Consider the following 19,600-nt stretch of genomic DNA (forward strand, 5'->3'; position numbering starts at 1 on the left):
CGCCGATGTACACCTGGAACAGCAGATACAGTAGATGAGGTTGGAGGCAGTGCAAATGAACCTCTGCCTCACCTGAAAAGACTGTTGGGGTCCTTGGATGTAGTCAAGGGGGGGAGGTAAAGGGACAGGTGTTGCGTCTCCTGTGGTTGCAGGGGAAAGTACCTGGGCAAGGTGTGGTTTGGGTGGGAAGGGACGAGTTGACCAGGGAGTTGCAGAGGAACGGTCTCTGTGGAAAGGAGAAAGGGATGAAGATGGGAGGATGTGGCCAGCAGTGGGATCACATTGGTGACCAAAATGTTGGAGGAGTCTATGCTATATGCGACGGCTGATGGGGTGGAAGGTGAGGACAAGGGGGATGGGAATGGGGGGATGGGGAGCAAGAGCGGAGCTGCGGGATATCGAGGAGACCCTAGTGAGAGCCTCATCTATAATGGAAGAGGGGAACCCGTTTCCTAAAGACTGAGGACATCTCCGATGATCTTGTATGGAAAACCTCATCCTGGGCGCAGATGCGGCATAGACGGAAGAATTGGGAGTAGGGGATAGAGTCTTTACAGGAAGTAGGGTGGATAGAAGTGTAGTCCAGATAGCTATGGGAGTCTGTAGGTTGATGCTGCCTGTCCTGCTGAGTTACTTCAGCATTTTGTGTCTACCTTTGCTTTAAACCAGCATCGCAGTTCTTTACTAAATATTTTGCCATGATGTAAAATGGAATCTTCTGAGCAAGTCCTGGAGTTTGATACTGGAAATCTCCTCTGGCGTAAAATAGTTGCCCAACATGGGAGCTAATTTTATGCTTCATAATCCCACTTCCTAGTCCAAACACAATCTCCAGCCTCCTCTTTCACTGATCACATAACAGTCCACAGGTGCCCCTCAGCTAATCTGTTGCCTGACTCCACTTTTATTCCCCCAATAGCTGATCAAGACCACTGCCTCAACAGAGGAAAAGATAGATCAGCCATGCTTGAGTGGTGGAGTAGACTTGATGGGCCGAATGCCCTAATTCTCTACCTATCACTTATGAACAGTGATCTGCCTGATTCTTGAGGTCCTGATCCTTCTCAGCATCATCTGATGAAAGCCTATGGCTGCATGAATGACTGAATTTTGCAGCTGCAAGCCCTCAAGCAAATCATCCAGTGGTCAACCATACACTGTGTTTAATGTGCCATTGCAGATATCATACCAAGTTTAGACTGTGGTTTCTTCTAATGTGGATATGGTGAGTTAACAAAACAGCTTCCCTTTAGTTCATCTTTTTCCACAGCACAGACATTGGCCTTACAGAACTAAAAAAAAAGATGCTACGAAGTTGGGAAAAAAAGTCATTATATAAATATAGTTTTGGTCTCTCAATTGTCCATTTAGAAATTGAACTTCAGACAGATATATTAGTGGGTTTTTCATTTTCCCCAGCATCTTATTTTTAATATAAAGCTCCCTCAAATGATGCCATCAGCAATGCATCATTGAATCTTAACTCCAATGAGATTTTTAAACTAACTGACCTGACCACTGACAGTTCTTAGTTTTTGCGAAAACAATCATTGAAGAGTATTAACATGGAATAGATGCTGGCCTGACTAGCTGAATATTTCTGGCATTTTCAGATTTTAGTTCAAATTATTCGGACCCCAATTTTCTTGAAACCAGGGTACCTAAAGGGCCAATACATACACTGTATTCTTTGTCCTTGGTGTTGGAGGAGGCCTTGTTGCAATTGCAGGATCATTGCGTCATCACTGAAATATGGAAGTCATTAAAATTTTGGCTACTTTCTCACCAGCCTACTGAAGCAGGTATAGTGGACAGTAAAAATTCTGAAAGTGGCATGCTTTCCCAAATACAAGCTTCATTCATTTTTAACAGAAGCCTTAGAAATGCCTTTTCAGGAGCACCTGGTAGAAGTAGGCCTTCACAAGTTTGTGAGACCTGCTTATCATATCTTAAAAGGGCCTATGTGGCCGCCATGCAAAAATAACATGCCTACTATATATGCACCGCTCATTTCCTGCCCATTCAGGTTCCTCTGATATCCAGGAGCATTCCCCCAGCCACATTTCTATCATTGCAACAGCCATTCATAAAGTTGCATTAATTTTCTCGAGTTGGAACAGTGTTGCTTATCTCTATATTAATAAAAGTCTGAACTTGACCACTTCCTGTTCTGTATATTGATTTTAGAAAAAACACTGCCACTTACCACTGTGATTTTTGGCCATCTTACTCGGAGTCCCCCTCCGCTCATCAGGTACTGAGGATTTTTCCCATCGATGAAAAATAAAAGAGTGATTAGTGTTTAGAAAAATGTTGAGATTTTCTCTCCTGTCAATCACGCCATGAAGGCCACGCCCCTTCTGGTGGGAGGGGGTGAGAGACTATAAAACCCAGAAGTGTGGGCATGGCCCAGTCTCTCCAAGATGGAGGAGGGAGAGGTCACGACTCTCTGTCTTTAGTGGCCTTGCACCCTGCTTGAAATGGTATGAAACTGCACTTGAATTTGGTGGCCTTGCACCCTGCTTGAAATTGAATTTCCAGGAATAGCCATGAGCGAGCTGCCAGCGCACCAGCCGTGAGTGAGTGAGCTGCCAGCACAACAGGCTTGAGTGACTGAGCTGCAAGCCCAATAATCCATTCAGCCCACGATGTCCATACTAGCCCTCTGGAAACCAGTCCCTTCAGCCCACAAAACCCATACTAGTGCTCCAGAAACATCCCCACTGACCACCAATATTGGAATTGGTGGAGAGGTGGAATATTGCGTTGGGGGACCAGCCCTTCCGTGTGATGCTGGAGGGTCCCAACGGGTCTAGTAGTATATTATACATTGAGAACTGGCTGTACAGATCATGCCTGTATGGCTAAGGAGCAGCCATTTGTGCTAAAACTGACACATCATAGTATTATAGAGGGAAACACAACAATGCTGTTCTGTGTACTGCCACCTCTTTTGGACATTTTTAGAATTTTTTGAAAACTCTTACATTTTATGAAATGTTGAATCTTCAAAACACATCTTTCTCTCTTTCCTTGTAAATGGTTCTATTGTATTTACCTTGGTTTATTGGTTTATTATTATTGTCATGTACACTAAGATACAGTGAGAAACTTATTTGTGTGCTATCCAGGTAAAAACACCCATTCATGATTATAATCAATTATAATTAATGCAATAGGTAGTACAAATAGAAAGGAAACCAAGTGCAGAATATACTGTTGCAGCTACAGAAAAAGTGCAGGTAAAAAAGTGCAAGAACCAAAACAAGGTAGATGGGAGGGGATGGGAAGAATGGTCAGCAATATATTGCTTATCTTGTGGAAGGTCTGATAATGGTGTCTGTTAATAGTGGGGAAGAGTCTGGTTGTATGTGCTCTCAAAAATTTGTATCATCTGCCGATTGGAAGAGGGGAGCAGATGAACTGACCAGGGTGTGAGTGGTCCTTGATTATATAGACTGGTTTCCCAGAGCAACGTGGTGTAGATAGAATCAATAGGGTTATGTCGTGATATGTCAACTTTTCTATATGATATCTTTCCCAATAAAGGCAAGTGTGTCAATTCATCACCACATTGTTCACCCACCTGGCTATTTTCAGGGAACCATGCACCTGCACCCCCAGATCTCTCTGATCTGCAATACGCTCCAGGGTCTGTCCTGGTTTAACAGGCCAACGTGCAACATCTCACACTTATCAGATTTAAATTCTATTTGCCATTCCTTGGTCCTCCTTCCCAACTGATATTGATCCTGTTGGTTAACTTGGATATCCTTCCTCACTGTCCATTGGACCACTAATTTTGGTGTCACCTGCAAATTTACTAACAATGTTAGCTGCAATGTCATTCAAACTATGAATGTATATGTGTCTTTTTACAATACTGCACACAAAAATGCGACAAAGGGGGTCAAATTTCAAATTTCTTCAAAAAAGTTGTCAAGCACTCTATTGGGTTCATGACTAACATAGTATCAACAAATAATATAAGAAAAGATAGCATATTAATGGCAAGATTCCGAAAATGGCATCAGAATACACAAATACATTTTGTGTAACGGTTGTCGCATAGTTGGCACAGTAAGTGCTCGTATTTCTTATTCCTTTCTATGTTTATGACTACCACATAGAACAATAAAATTGCAAACACCGTTTCCACTTCACCTGATCATGTAGGAGAATACTCCATTCATCTGAGTGGACATCGCAACACATGTTACACATCATACACACAAACGTACATTGCGGTGGACACTAAAATGTTTGATGTCCCAGAAAACGAACGTTACATTATTAGCGAAAACCAAACATTTTCACCAATGTGATCTAAATGGTACATTATCTTATGGATTTGAGCTATATCGATGGCCGATGATTCGTCAGAAGGTTTGATTTGGGCTGATTGATTTAGTAAGCAAATTGTCTCCGTAATGGTCGTTGCGGAGTTTCCCGAAGTTTACACGAAGGAATGAAGTTGGCGACTTGGTCCGTACAAAAGGTAAACAAGAGACAGTGTGTTGCCAAATTGAAGATTGGCTCAGTTTCTTAGTTTTGATGACCAATTTTTTTTAATTGATTTTAAAAAGTCGGAAAATATATCGTAAATGGTCGTTGCATTTTTGACACCACGATGGTTTATATATATTACATTGGAAAATAAGAAATAATAATTAACTCGCCCAAAAATCACTACTACCATCATTGGGTTTTTGAAAAGCAGAGGTTTGGAGCCTCCTTGATTTAACTTACAGAGGTACCGACCCCGATAATGGTAGTTGTGGCAATGGACACCAAGCACAACGACCGTTACGAGATCTTTACAGTACTGTATTATCTTTATATTACTTTATTTTTCTCCTGGTATTGATGAAGATATTGCCCTGAATATTATCAAAATGTATATGTATGAGGGGCCATATGAAGTTTAATTATGAATTAAATATTCATGACTAAGTGTGGCAGAGTTTTTAATGTTACATTTTAGGTGTCCAAATTGGTGGTAAAATGATGAACATTTAGTTAACAAAGCGTGTTTGTCAGTCATGATTAAAAATTTTTTCTGACTTTTGGTCTTGAAGTTATTTACTCTACGAAAATTAGTAATGTAGAATATCTGTTTATTTATGAATGAATTTTCACATGGTAGGTAAACTATTTTAAACACTTAAAATTTTAATTATTCTTAACAGTCATTTTATTTTGTGAGGGGAAGGAATGAGGGTGACGTATAAAAAACTATTTCAGAATGTTGAATGCATTAATCTTGTCCCTCTGATTCAAATCTCCATTTAGTCAATCTGAGCTGTACTGGAAAGACAGTATCCAAACAAACTAACAAATTTGGGGCGTATCTGCCATCTGTAAAATTATTTCTGTTGATTCAGATTACCTGGACTCTACGGAGATTGGATACTGGATCTATTAGTAATCCAAGGGACCTTAAAATTGGTTGTTCATGGCAATTTTGATGGGAGGCAACTTTTGTCTGTCTCAAGTTAGAAGAAGCAAGTAGGGGGCTGCGGGCTGTAATTCTGGGCAACGAGGCTAATCGCACACAATTAGCCCAGCATTTTTGCCATGATTTCAAAATTTCAAACAGGCAGATATCATAATAATGATATAAAAGTAATAGATAAACAAAACCACTATTTCAAAACGAGCTAATTCAGTAGAAGTGTCATTCAGTTCAAGTTAGTTTTAAAATAATTTTATTTTTAAAAAACCAAACCACAAATTCAACATATTTTCACAATTGGAACTGGATGCCATGACCAGTGATATTATGAAGTTCTTTATAAGGAATGGGTTGACGTTTCTTCAGACTGAAGAAAGGGTTCGACCCAAAACGTCACCCATTCTTTCTATCCAGTGATGCTGCCTGCCCTGCTGATTTACTCTAGCATTTTGTGTCTATCTTCTGTGTAAACCAGCATCTGTAGTTCCTTCTTACACATTATGAAGTTCTTTGCCGGGACATTAACCTCTGGGGGGTGTGAATCCCAAAATCCTGGGGCGCCGCGCGCGACCGTGCGTCACTGGCTACGTCACCACGCACCATGTGCGCATAATGAACGCTATGCGCGCATCACGTGCGCGTCACGACGCGTGCGTCGTGACGCGTAAATGATGTCGCGCAAATGACGCCCAAGTGGGACAGGCCCTTTGGTTTACAACCCACAAAATCATCCTTGGTGGATGACTTGATGTGAGGTTATCCACTTTGGTGGCAAAAACAGGAAAGTAGACTATTATCTGAATGGTGGCTGATTAGGAAAAGGGGAGATGCAACAAGACCTGGGTGTCATGGTACACCAGTCATTGAAAGGAGGCATGCAGGTGCAGCAGGCAGTGAAGAAAGTAAATGGTATGTTAGCATTCATAGCAAAGGGACTTGAGTATAGGAGCAGGTAGGTTCTACTGCAGTTGTACAGGGTCTTGGTGAGACCACACCTGGAGTATTGCATACAGTTTTGGTCTCCTAATCTGAGGAAAGACATTCTTGCCATAGAGGGAGTACAGAAAAGGTTCACCAGACTGATTCCTGGGATGGCAGGACTTTCATATGAAGAAAGACTGGATAGACTCGGCTTGTACACGCTAGAATTTAGAAGATTGAGGGGGGATCTTATAGAAACTTACAAAATTCTTAAGGGGTTGGACAGGCTAGATGCAGGAAGATTATTCCCGATGTTGGGGAAGTCCAGAGCTAGGGGTCACAGTTTAAGGATAAGAGGGAAGTCTTTTAGGACCGAGATGAGAGAGTGGTGAATCTGAGGAATTCTCACAGAAGGTAGTTGAGGCCAGTTCATTGGCTATATTTAAGAGGGAGTTAGATGTGGCCCTTGTGGCTAAAGGGATCAGGGGGTATGGAGAGAAGGCAGGGATGGGATACTGAGTTGGATGATCAGCCATGATCATATTGAATGGCGGTGCAGGCTCGAAGGGCTGAATGGCCTACTCCTGCACCTATTTTCTATGTTTCTATGACTTTTAAGACATAAATTTTGATGCATTTTTGTCAGACTGCCATTCTGTTTAGTTGCAGACTATTGAAAGAGGTCAAACTGGTCTATAAATGATTCATGACGCAAGTGTGTTGTCTGAATGTGCCCAAAATAAAGTTTTTAAAATGAATTGTGCCTGAAAATCAGTTGATTTATTGAAGCGTGGTCAGATTAAACTGAGCTACATAAATGATCTCACTAACATGGTCTGTAAACACAATGGAATTAAATAATACGTGAGGGAGACAGGGAAGTACTTGTAAAATATTTTAAAAGAAGCCTCAATTTGATGCAATTGTTATGGTGTTGAATTTTATGTAACTGGTAATGTTTCTGTCTCATCAGTAACATTTTAAAAATATGAAAAATTGATGGTGCATATGTATTTAAATAATGTGTGGAAAGTAGAATCCACACAACCACACCAATTGTTACCATGTGTTTAATGTGTTCAGGCCCTACAGAATTTATGTTCATCTTTGCCTGGAAATTTACCCCTGGGGGTTGATAGCACTAAACACACTATATAGTGGCATCATCAGTTAGCTCAGAACCCACAAAACCAACATGGAAGCAACTAATTCCTGATCCCAAGGGACTGTTTAAGAACAAAGAAGCATATATTGACATTATACTTTTCTTTCAAAATCCCACAAAGGAACTAATTTTGCATTGCAAAGTACCAGGAAGGAAATTTCTCGTTTATATCCTCAGGACATCGCAAATAATTGTTTTGTCAGTGGACTGCCTTTGTATTGGTTCTACTGTTGTTTTATAACCATTAATAAATATAAAGATTTCCAGACATAAAGAATGAATAACAAAATCATAATTTTATTGAATTTGGCTGATGAAATTATATTGGCTGAGATTTTGGCCACTTAAATTGGCAGAAGATGAGATCAACACCAGTGCATTATTCCCCCAGTAGTGCACTAATTAACCAAGAATATATGTTAAACTCTGATGTGGAGCTTGAATCCACATTCTTGAAAGGACAATTAATCTTCTGAACTGATTTACTGAAGGTGGATCAATAATTCAAACAGCGTTGTCAATAGAAATTGAAAGAAAGCTGAAAACATCTAGAGCAGCAGCTGGTCAATTCCCACTCGTTGATATTTATTAATAAACTTAGCAGTCAATGGATTTTGGCCTGATAGTTTCCTGGTCAAAAAACGATGATGAACTATTTTCCGAGAAAATAGATACATTTGGATGCTGATTCATCAGACTGCCTTTCTGTTCAGTTGCTGACTATCAAGAGGTCAGATTGGACTATAAATGATTCATGACATAAGTGTGTGATATTAATGGCCCAAGGTAAAGCTGTAATTGTGTCTGAAAAAACAGCTGGCTTATCAGTAGTTTGGCCAAAATAATGCAGATGAAATAAACTGGATCTACATAAATCTCACTTCCATGTCCATAAATACGGTGGAATTGAATTAAATGTGAGGGAGACATAAAAGGTGCTTGTAAAATATTTAAAAAGAAGCCTCAAGTAATTTGACATTATTGTTGTGAGGCTGGATTTTATGAAAGTGGTAATGTTTCTGTCTCATCAGTAACATTTTAAAAATATGAGAAGATTGATGGCATATGCATGTTAGCATTATGCATAAAAATAGAAAACATACCACAAGAATGGTTAACATGAGTATAATATTTTATATCATAAGAAAGTTGGTGACTCTTGTATAATGTCTCAGTGTATTATCACGTATTAAATCTAATACTTATACACTTGTATTGAATCTAATACTAATTATTTTTTTGCATACTGAATATGCAAAAAATAATATCACTGTACAGGTGCACAACCTTTTATCCGAAAGCCTTGGGACCAGACACCTCTCGGATTTCGGAATTTTTCGGATTTCGGAATGGAAGATTTTTAGTGTAGATTAGGTAGGTAGCGCGGGCGGCTTGAAAAGTCTGGAGCGGCTGCCTCCTCCCCGGAGACTGGGGAATCATTGTAAATCATTGCTTAAATGTTAGTCAGTTAGTTTGGAGGGATTTTATGTGGTGGGGGGGGGGGGTGAAGGGGGAAACTTTAATTCTTAGTCCCCTACCTGATCGGAGAGGCGGGGAGCAGGCAATGCCTTACCGGGTCGCCGTGCAGTAAGCTCCGAAGCGCTGTGGCCGCCGACTCCCAACATCGCGGAGCTGAGGCTGCGGGCGTCCGGCCGCGGGCGGCGCCGGGTGGAGCTCCGACCCCGGCAACTCTACCCCTGGCTGCGCGGCGCTCCAAATCCAGCGCCACCCGCAACCGGACGCCCGCAGCCCCAGCTCCGCGATGTTGGGAGTCGGCGGCCACAGCGCTGGGATACCAGCGGGGAGCGGGCAATGCCTTACCGGGTCGCCGTGCGGTAAGCTCCAGAGCGCTGTGGCCGCCGACTCCCAACGCCGCGGAGCTGAGGCTGCGGGCGTCCGGCCGCGGGCGGCGCCGGGTGGAGCTCCGACCCCGGCAACTCTACCCCTGGCTGCGCGGCGCTCCAAATCCAGCGCTACAACCGGCGCCACCCTCGGCCGGACGCCCGCAGCCCCAGCTCCGCGATGTTGGGAGTCGGCGGCCACAGCGCTCTGGAGCTTACTGCACGGCGACCCGGTAAGGCATTGCCCGCTCCCCGCCTCTCCGACCAGGTAGGGGACTAAGAATTAAAGTTTCCTTTCACCCCCCCCCTTCACATAAAAGCCCTCCAAACTAACTGACTAACATTTAAGCAATGATTTACAGATGTTTAAGTGTCTCCCCGGTCTCCAGGGAGGAGGCCGCCGCTACAGTAGTACAGACCTGGGTTGACCGTGGGTTGTTTCGGGTCAAGTTTGGTGCCAAACGCGAACTTTGGTGTACAGACGACATCCTGGAAAAAATGTCCGATTTTCGGAGCTTTTCGGTTTCCGGAAATACCGGATAAAAGGTTGTGCACCTGTATCTCGGTACTTGTGACAAAGTACCATTGAACCATTGAACTTTTCATAGGCATCTATTTAATTGCTTTTTGATGTCTTTGTAGCACCAAATAATCTAGAACTCTGTAATAATTTTAAGAAGGAATACAAAATCCTTATTAATTATTTCATGATGACACTAATAAGTAAAATGGTAATTAGTAATTAGCCCTACATTGCTGTCAATGTTTTATATTTTAATGAATAGTTTAAAGTACATTATATTGGGAAATAAACCCCGAATTGGAATACCCCAGAACATGTTAGTGTGGCATCCGAGTAGTCCATTTAAACTATGATAGATTCCCTATGATAGATGAAACAATTAGAATAAATATGTTTTACATTGATATGCTTATGAATTACTAACATTTTAAATTTCTTTTCCAGCTTTTGACATGAAGAAAGATTTAGAGACATTAATTGCAGAAGAACGGGCTGAAATAATTTCTAATTATAATAAGGTACTGTACAATTCAGAAAATAGGATGAAGGAAATAGCTACTCAATTAATTGATTTTGCCTTTGTGCAAAAGTGTAAAACCGATATTTGTAAATTGGCAACTCATTTTTTACAAAAATCATGATTATTTCGAATTATTTTCAGTTCTTTAACATTGGGAACAATTAAATGCAATCATTAATTTTAGTAGATATTTATGCAGCCAATTTGTATACTGCATGTTAAAGCAATGACTTGACCTAATGCATGGTAATCATCTCATTTAAATAATAATTTATAATTTGCAATACAGGCAACCCCAATATTACTGAGTAAGACTCTACGCTAGTGTGAAAATTAAACATAAAATTTAGTTTTGGAGGAGATGGTCCTTTGGGAGTTGAGGCATTCCCTTTGAAGAACAGTGTGCATCTTACTTGGAACCATTTGAAAGACTGGAAGAATGCAAACTCATATGTAACTAAATAGGAAACATTGGAATTGTGCAATATGGTGCATACTGCAGCGAGTCTTTTAACTTACACTTGAATACAATATATATGGTTTAAATTGGATTGGAGAGTTTTTGAAAGGGGGGAGGCTGTGCGATCACTGATCACTGGCCTTGGGGGTACCCGGTGAGGGAGTCGAGCAACCGAGTGGGGAGAGGGTGTGGAAGAAGGATGTTCCCCCTCATAGGGTAGGAACTTTTTGAAATTTGATGTATTAAAATCATGTTTTAGTGCCCTGTAGAAGTATGATTTCAATGTTTTTTGTATGAAGTATTTTTAAGAGGTAACTTTTTAAGGGGAAACTTTATCCACACAAAGGGTGATGGGTGTATGGAACAAGCTGCCAGAGGAGGTAGTTAAGGCAGAGACCATCCCAACATTTAAGAAAAAGTTAGACTGATACATGGATAGGACAGGTTTGGAGGTATGGACCAAAAGCAGGTAGCATAGCTGGGACATGTTGGCGGGTGTGGGCAAGTTGCGCCGAAGGGCCTGTTTTCACACTGTATCACTCTATGACTACATTATACCTCCACCATGCATGAATGCTTCAAAATCAAGTGATCGAGTTTTATTGCCATATACTCAAGCATAGAAACATAGAAAATAGGTGCAGGAATAGGCGATCGGCCCTTCGAGCCAGCACTGCCATTCAATATGACCATGGCTAGTCATCTAAAATCAGTACCTCTTTCCTGTTTTTTTCCCCATATCCCTTGATGTTGTTAGCCCCAAGAAGTAAATCTAACTCTCTCTTGAAAACATCCTTTGAATTGGCCTGCAGTGCCTTCTGTGGCAGAGAATTCCACAGATTCACAACTCTCTGCGTGAAGAAAGTTTGTCCTCCATCTCAGTCCTAACTGGCCCCCCCTTTATTCTTAAACTGTGACCCATGGTTCTGAACGCCGCCAACATCGGGAACATTTTTCCTGCAGTTACAGTAAGTGAAAATCTAGCAGGCAAGCAGGATGCTTTCACCAACCAACCCCATTTGAAGTCCACTATCTTCCACCGTTTCTACCCAGTGCTTGGTACTTAATTCCAGCAGCCACTGGTTGTCCTCCAGGATGCACTCTCTCTCCTCTCAACACCCCCTCTCTCTCTCTCCCCTCTCTCTCTCCCCTCCATCTCTCTTTCCCCTCTCTCTCTCTCCCTCTCTGTCTCTCCTCTCACCCCCTCTCTCTCCCCTGTCTCCCCCTCTCACTCTCTACCCTTCCCTCTCTCTCTCTCTCCCCCCTCTCTCTCTCCCCCTCTCTCTCTCCCCCTCTCTCCTCTCTTCCCCTCTCTCCTCCCTCTCTCTCCCTTCCCCCTCTCTCCGTCCTACCTCACTCTCCTCCCTCTCTCTCGTACCCTCTCTCTCTCTCTCTCCCTCTCCCACCCCCCACTCTGTCTCTCTCTCTCCCCTAACTCTCTCTCCTCTCTCTTCCCCCCCCCCCTCTCTTTCTTCTCTCTCCCCACCCTCTTCTCCCCCCCCTCTCTCCTCCCTCGCTTCCCCCCCTCTCTCTCTCCCCTCTCTCTCTCTCTCCCCCCTCTCTGTCTCTCCCTCTCCTCTCTCTCTCTCTCCCCTCTCTCTCTCTCTCTCCCCTCTCTCTCTCTCCCTCTCCCCCCTCTCTCTCTCTCTCTCTTCCCCCCTCTCTCTCTCTCTCTATTTCTCTCCTCTCTCATTCCTCCCTCTCCGTCTCTTTCTCTCCCTCTCTCCCCGTCTCTCTCCCTCTCCCTGCCCCTCTCTCCCTCTCCCTGTATCTCTCCCTCCCCCTCTCTTTCTCCCTCTCTCCCTCTCTCCCCTCTATCCCCCTCTTTTTACCACCCCCCCTCTCTCGTCCATTCTCTCTCTCTACCTTCTCCTCCCCTCTCTCTCTTCCCTCTCACCCCTCTCTCTCTTCCCCCCTCTCCCTCCCTCACTCCCCCCCCTCTCCTCTCCCCTCCTCCCCCTCTCACCTCTCCCCCTCTCTCCCCCCTCTCCCCCTCTCTCTCCATTCACCCCCCTCTGTCTCTCCCGTCTCTCTCCTCTCACCCCCCCCCCCCCCCCTCTCTCTCTCTCCCCCTGTCTCCTTCCTCTCTCTTTTCTCTCCACCTCCCTTTGAGAGTCTGTCCTTTCGGCACAGAGACTCTCGCGGTAGCGGCGCTTCCCACGCCTCCGACGGCGCGGGACACTCGCACTGTCCGGAGATGCTCCATGGCCGAAGCTGCAGCGAGCGACTCGCTAGCCGCACAAATACTCATCAGCCCCGCACTCACCAGTCCCGGCTCCCCGCATCTGTATCTGCCCGCTGCTCCCATCACTCCCTCAGCCCCGGCTCCCCAACACCCGCGGACCATGCAGTTTATGCGAGTTTTTAAATTTTTGTTGATCACAGAATTTCTCACCACAGAGCGTGAGAAATTTCTGATCAGCATGAGGGCGTGAGAGTTTGCTTGAGGGTGTGATGCTCACGCTCAAAGCGTGAGAGTTGGCAGCCCTGTATCATTGCACTCACAGGTTTATGTAGATGATTTGATGCAGGTTTCAGGGCCTCCACTGTTATCGGGGAAGGATCATTAGTGTAACTGTGAATTTGGTCCCTTTTCATGAGTAGGTTTTCATTCACATGATCATACTTGGGATTGCTCCATGTTTTGAGCTCAACTTAATGCACAGATTATGTGAATCAGCGTTTCTTCCAGATGGTATTTTAAAACTAGATGTCAGTTCAGTTCAAATTAAAACTGACTTTATTGTGATTTAACCCAGTAATTACAGAAAATACCACCAGATTACATTACATCTGTGGTGAGAGAAACAACATTAACATATCAGATCAATGATCTCTAATCTGAGAGAATCCATAGACAACTATGATTGTTTGCAAGGGAGGAATGATTAACAAACAGAAGGGCTGATAAAGCAGGATGAAAAATTGACATAAAGGCAGTAGGAAATAAGGAAAGATAGGTGTGGAAGATTATTAGTTGATTGAATTTACCAGCAGAGGGGGAAAAACATCTGAATGCCTAAAAGGAGAGATATAAAGGATGAGAAGACTGGGTCTGAAATTGGTGAACTAGAATGCCAGACAAATGCAATTAGAGTGCAAATCAATAAAATGGTTGTTACTGGTCTTAAAATAAGTCCTGGAGTTTTTACTTTGATATATGAGCTCAAATTATAGTTAAGCAGCTAGTGAATTTAAATTCAGCTTTTCCCTTTTACAAATGATAGTCACATAACTACTAGATTGTTTTAAACTTGCATCCAATTGACAAATGTTCTTTTAGGAATGAAATCTGGCCTTGGGAAGGAAATTCTAACCTGATATCGCTTAGATTTGATTTCTAAGTGTGTTTGATTCTTAATATATAATATGCTTTTTCTAGTTTAATTCAAGGACAGTAAATGCCCTTTTTACAAGCTGGATTTGCACCTAGTGAATGAATAATAAATGTCCAAGAATTGAGCATTACAGATCTTGGATAACAGAATTAGATTTAACTGATCAGGAACTGAACAATAATTAATCTGCATTACTGGTCAAAGATTAACATACGATTATTTCGTCTTGTATAAGTACCGCTGAAAATGGGAAGCAGATAATGTTATAATGTTTTTCATGGCAAATAATTAACTTTTGTATACTTTTATAGAGCTGTATCTTAGTGATCTTTATTTGATTTATTAAGAATAACTGCTATAGTATTGCATATACAAGGTAGAAATGTAAACTCCAAATAGAATGACTACTTATTCTAGATGTTTAAGAAAGAACTGCAGATGCTGGAGAAATCGAAGGTAGTCAAAAATGCTGGAGAAACTCAGTGGGTGAGGCATCATCTATGGAGCGAAGGAAAAGGTGGCGTTTTGGGTCGAGACCCTTCTTAAAAGTGATGTGGGGGGGGGGGGGAGGAGGCGGGAAGAAGAACATTCTAGATGGTGGTTTAATATTTTATGAAGCTTCAGCCTATCGTTAATCTGTCCTCAGTAGTGTCAAGTAACCAGTTGGTTATGGTGGAAATTCTTTCCTTCATAAGTTATACTAAAGACATATGGATCAGTTAATTTTAAAGCAATTGTATGAATGCCTACATTGCTAAAAAAAAGTTGACACTCTCTCATCAACCAAATCATGATCTTACAACTTTCAAGAATTTCCATTGTTTCAAATCGGCTGTGATTTTATTGAATGGCAGAAGAGATACAAATGGCAGAATGGCAAATTCCTGTTTCTATTTCATACTTTATGTTCTTATATCTACCAGCGTTTCAAAATGTTCAACTAATTTCAGCATCAAAGAGGCCACCCTGGAAGAATGAAGTAATTTTATGTATGTGAAATAATTGCAAATGCTAAAAATTGGAAATACAAAGAGAAAATCCTGAATATACTCAACGGGGCAGGTAGCAACTATGGAGAGAGAAATAGAGTAGCATTTCAAATTGATAGCCTTTCATCTGATAAATATTTGACCTGAAATATTAATTAGCTAAGGACACAAATTACTGTGGTAACTCAGCAGGTCAGACAGCATCTCTGAAGAACATGGATATGTGACATTTTGGGTTGAGACCTTTGATCAGATTGATTGTGGGGGGGAAGACGAAAGCTGGAAAAGGGGGGAGGCAGGACAAAGCGTGGCAGATCCTGCAAATTATGTCAGACATTGACTGTGCAAAAACACCGCGTCATCCTATTAATACTCCAGACCTTTTTACAAACGAAAAGGTTTAAATTCCTTGAATGTATAGGTTGACATGGTTTACAATAACTTTTTTCAGTTTGGGGGAAAAAGAGACGAACTCCACAATCCTAGAGAAAAAATCATCAGCACACTTCCTAAATGCAGGACTTGTTTTTGCAAACTCTGAAGTGTTGCTGATGATCCAAACAGCATTCTGTAAAACTCTAGAAGCATAGGATTTGATGGTTATCATGACTTTTGACAACATGGGTTACATTTATTTCTGTAGAATATGGCATATGTTCCTCAGTGAGGAAATTATCACATAGGTATTCCTAAACATCCTTACTGTATATGATTTAAGTTTTTCCACTTGCCTTTCATTCCCTCATCAAGTAGGTTGTTTTACAGTATGCTGTCCTCATTTTCTCCATTATGCTCTGTTGTGGAATTCTCCTTGAAGCATTTCATATGAGAGCCACAGACTTTAATTGAAGCTTAAATCGACGCATTCTTTTTTTACATAATCGGTCTGTAGCCTACTATGTAGTCTCGAAAAGGACCGAAATCCAAACTTTCTCCAGCGAGCACTCCCTAATCTAATCAGCAATAAACCCAAAAAAACAATTGATGGTTTATTTGAATAGCTCAGACTGGTGGGGTCCTTCCTGTTGCTGAATGCAGGGTTCATTGTATGAGTTGAGCACATAGCTTTGGTTGTATCATTGAGTTCAAATTTGGTAACACAATGAGGTTAAATCGGGTTCGTACATTGAGGATATAACCTGTTTATTCAACACATTTGGATGTTTGGTTGCACTTCTTCACACCTTTTTCAAACAGTTGATTGCAGAAATTACATTGCAGACATTCATGAGAATATCGTATAAAAATCTGCCAGATATTTGACACTCAATTCACTAGCAAGTGTACTACCCTGCTGAGGAATTTGTAAATATATGCATTGTAAATCTTTTTTGCAACTTTGCATCCACATCTAAGAACCTGACTGTTTACATTGATCCTACTGTTACCTTGGCACATATTTGGATGGTGCAGAATGAACATCGGGAGTCAGGGAGAAGATTAAAATGCAATATCTTGAGGGTGGTAATCTCTGGATTACTATAGGCGCCATGTGCTAGTGAGGCTAGCAATAGGAGGATAGAACAGGTGAATGTGTGGCTGAGTTGGTGCAAGGGACACGGATTCAGATTTTTTGAACATAGGGACCTCTTCTGGGGCAGAGGTGGCTGGGTTTCAATGTTTTAGCAAGACAGTGTGGGGGTGGGGGGGGGAGGGGGGTAAAAGAAGTGGAGCTGTTGCTTTACTAATCAGGGAAAATGTCACCGTGGTACACAGAGGATATACTGAAGGGTAGTCTACTGAGGCATTTGGGGTTGAGCTAAAAAAACAAGAAAGGAGCAATTACTCTAATGGGATTATATTATAGGCTATTACCCAATAGCCAGCGGGAGATAGAGGATCAGATATGTAGATAGATTACAGAAGGATGCAAGAACCACAGGTTGACAGGGGTGACTTTAACTTCCTCAACATTGACTGGGGCCTACCCAAGCCAAGAGGATTACATAGGGCAGAATTTGTTGGGTGTATCCAATTTGTGGAAGGACCATATAGGACCTTGTATTGGGAAACAAGCCTGGCCAGTTGCTTGGAAGAAGAATTTGGAGATATTGATCACAACTCCATAAGTTTTAAGATCCAGACCTGAATAAGTTCAAGTCTGGATCTTAAAACTTAGGGAGTTGTGATCACTATCTCCGAATTCTTCTATACAACATCCACCACCCTATCTTCATCATTCTCCTTTGTCACTTCCTGAAAAAAGCATAATCAAGTCAGTGTGACCCCATCTGCCCTGGGAGAGGTTGGATGAACTTGGATTGTTTTCTCTGGAACCACAGAGGGGAGACTTGATAAAAGTACATAACATTATGAGAGGCAAAGGGAGGGTAGACAGTTAGAACTTTTTCCCAGGGTGGAAATGTCCAACACGAGAGAGTATACAGTGGCTTGCAAAAGTTTTCATACCCCTTGAACTTTTCCACATTTTGTCACGTTACAACCACAAACGTAAATGTATTTTATTGGGATTTTATGTGATAGACCAACACAAAGTGGTGCATAATTGTGAAGTGGAAGGAAAATGATACATGGTTTTCAAATGTTTTTACAAATAAAAAACTGAAAAGTGTGGCGGGCAAAAGTATTCAGCCACCCTGAGTCAATACTTTGTAGAACCACCTTTCGCTGCAATTACAGCTGCAAGTCTTTTGGGGTATGTCTCTACCAGCTTTGCACATCTAGAGACTGAAATGTTTGCCCATTCTTCTTTGCAAATTAGCTCAAGTTCAGTCAGATTGGATGGAGAGCGTCTGTGAACAGCAATTTTCAAGTCTTGCCAGAGATTGTCAATTGTATTTAGGTCTGGACTTTGACTGTGCCATTCTAACACATGAATATGCTTTGATCTAAACCATTCCATTGTAGCTCTGGCTGTATGTTTATGGTCGTTGTCCTGCTGGAAGGTGAACCTCCACCCCAGTCTCAAGTCTTTTGCAGACTCTAACAGGTTTTCGTCCAAGATTGCCCTGTATTTAGCTCCATCCATCTTCCCATCAACTCTGACCAGCTTCCCTGTCCCTGCTGAAGAAAAGCATCCCCACAGCATGATGCTGACACCACCATGTTTCACAGTGGGGATGGTGTGTTCAGGGTGATGTGCAGTGTTAGTTTTCTACCACACATAGCGTTTTGCATTTAGGCCAAAAACTTCAATTTTGGTCTCATCTGACCAGAGCACCTTCCTCCACATGTTTCTGTGTTCCCCACATGGCTTGTGGCAAACTGCAAACGGGACTTCTTATGGCTTTTTTTCAACAATGGCTTTCTTCTTGCCACTCTTCCATAAAGGCCCGATTTGTGGAGTGCACGACTAATAGTTGTCCTGTGGACAGATTCTCCCACCTGAGCTGTGGATCTCTGCAGCTCCCCCAGAGTTACCATGGGCCTCTTGGCTGCTTCTCTGATCAATGCTCTTCTTGCCTGGCCTGTCAGTTTAGGTGGACGGCCATGTCTTGGTAGGTTTGCAGTTGTGCCATACTCTTTCCATTTTTGGATGATGGATTGAACAGTGCTCCGTGAGATGTTCAAAGCTTGGGATATTTTTTTATAACCTAACCCTGCTTTAAACTTCTCCACAACTTTATCCCTGGCCTGTTTGGTGTGTTCGTTGGGCTTCATGATGCTGTTTGTTCACTAATGTTCTGTAACAAATCTCTGAAGCCTTCGCAGAACAGCTGTATTTATACTGAGATTAGATTACACACAAGTGGACTCTATTTACTAATTAGGTGACTTCTGAAGGCAATTGGTTGCACTGGATTTTATTTAGGGGTATCAGAGTGAAGGTGGCTGAATACTTTTGCAGGCCACACTTTTCAGTTTTTTATTTGTAAAAAAATTTGAAAACCATGTATCATTTCCCTTCCACTTCACAATTATGCACCACTTTGTGTTGGTCTATCACATAAAATCCCAATAAAATACATTTACGTTTGTGGTTATAACGTGACAAAATGTGGAAAAGTTCAAGGGGTATGAATACTTTTGCAAGCCACTGTAGGTATAAAATAAGAGTGAGAAAATTTGATGGAGATGTGCAGCGCAAATATTTTTACCCAGAGAGTGGTGAGGGGTTGGAACCTATTATCAAAGATGGTGGTGGAGGCAGATGTAATAGTGGCATTTGAGAGGCTTTTGAATAGGCACATGGAAGTGCAGGGAATATAGGAATATGAATCATGTACAGACAGATGAGAAATGGATAGAACTAAGGAATTGTAAGGGTAAAAAGACCCTAATGGGACTTATCTACAGGCCCCCAAACAATACCCTGGATATAGGGTGCAAGTTGAATCAAGAGTTAAAATTGGCATGTCGTAAAGGTAATGCCACGGTTGTTATGGGAGATTTCAACATGCAGGTACACTGGGAAAATCAGGTTGGTA

The 19,600-nt window shown here is 42.0% G+C and overlaps 1 protein-coding gene across 3 annotated transcripts in view; it reads left to right on the top strand.

Annotated features, from left to right (window-relative positions):
- Positions 1-19,600, top strand: part of LOC129705713 (uncharacterized) — a 144,783-nt gene that overhangs the window by 59,290 nt on the left and 65,893 nt on the right. For all 3 annotated transcript variants that reach the window (XM_055649456.1, XM_055649455.1, XM_055649457.1), the window contains exon 2: positions 10,350-10,423. In XM_055649456.1, coding sequence (XP_055505431.1) covers positions 10,358-10,423 — 66 coding nt within the window. In that variant the 5' untranslated portion in view covers positions 10,350-10,357. The remainder of the gene's footprint in view (positions 1-10,349; positions 10,424-19,600) is intronic.

Source organism: Leucoraja erinacea, chromosome 18 (genome assembly GCF_028641065.1).
Source record: "Leucoraja erinacea ecotype New England chromosome 18, Leri_hhj_1, whole genome shotgun sequence".
Lineage (NCBI taxonomy): Eukaryota > Metazoa > Chordata > Chondrichthyes > Rajiformes > Rajidae > Leucoraja > Leucoraja erinaceus.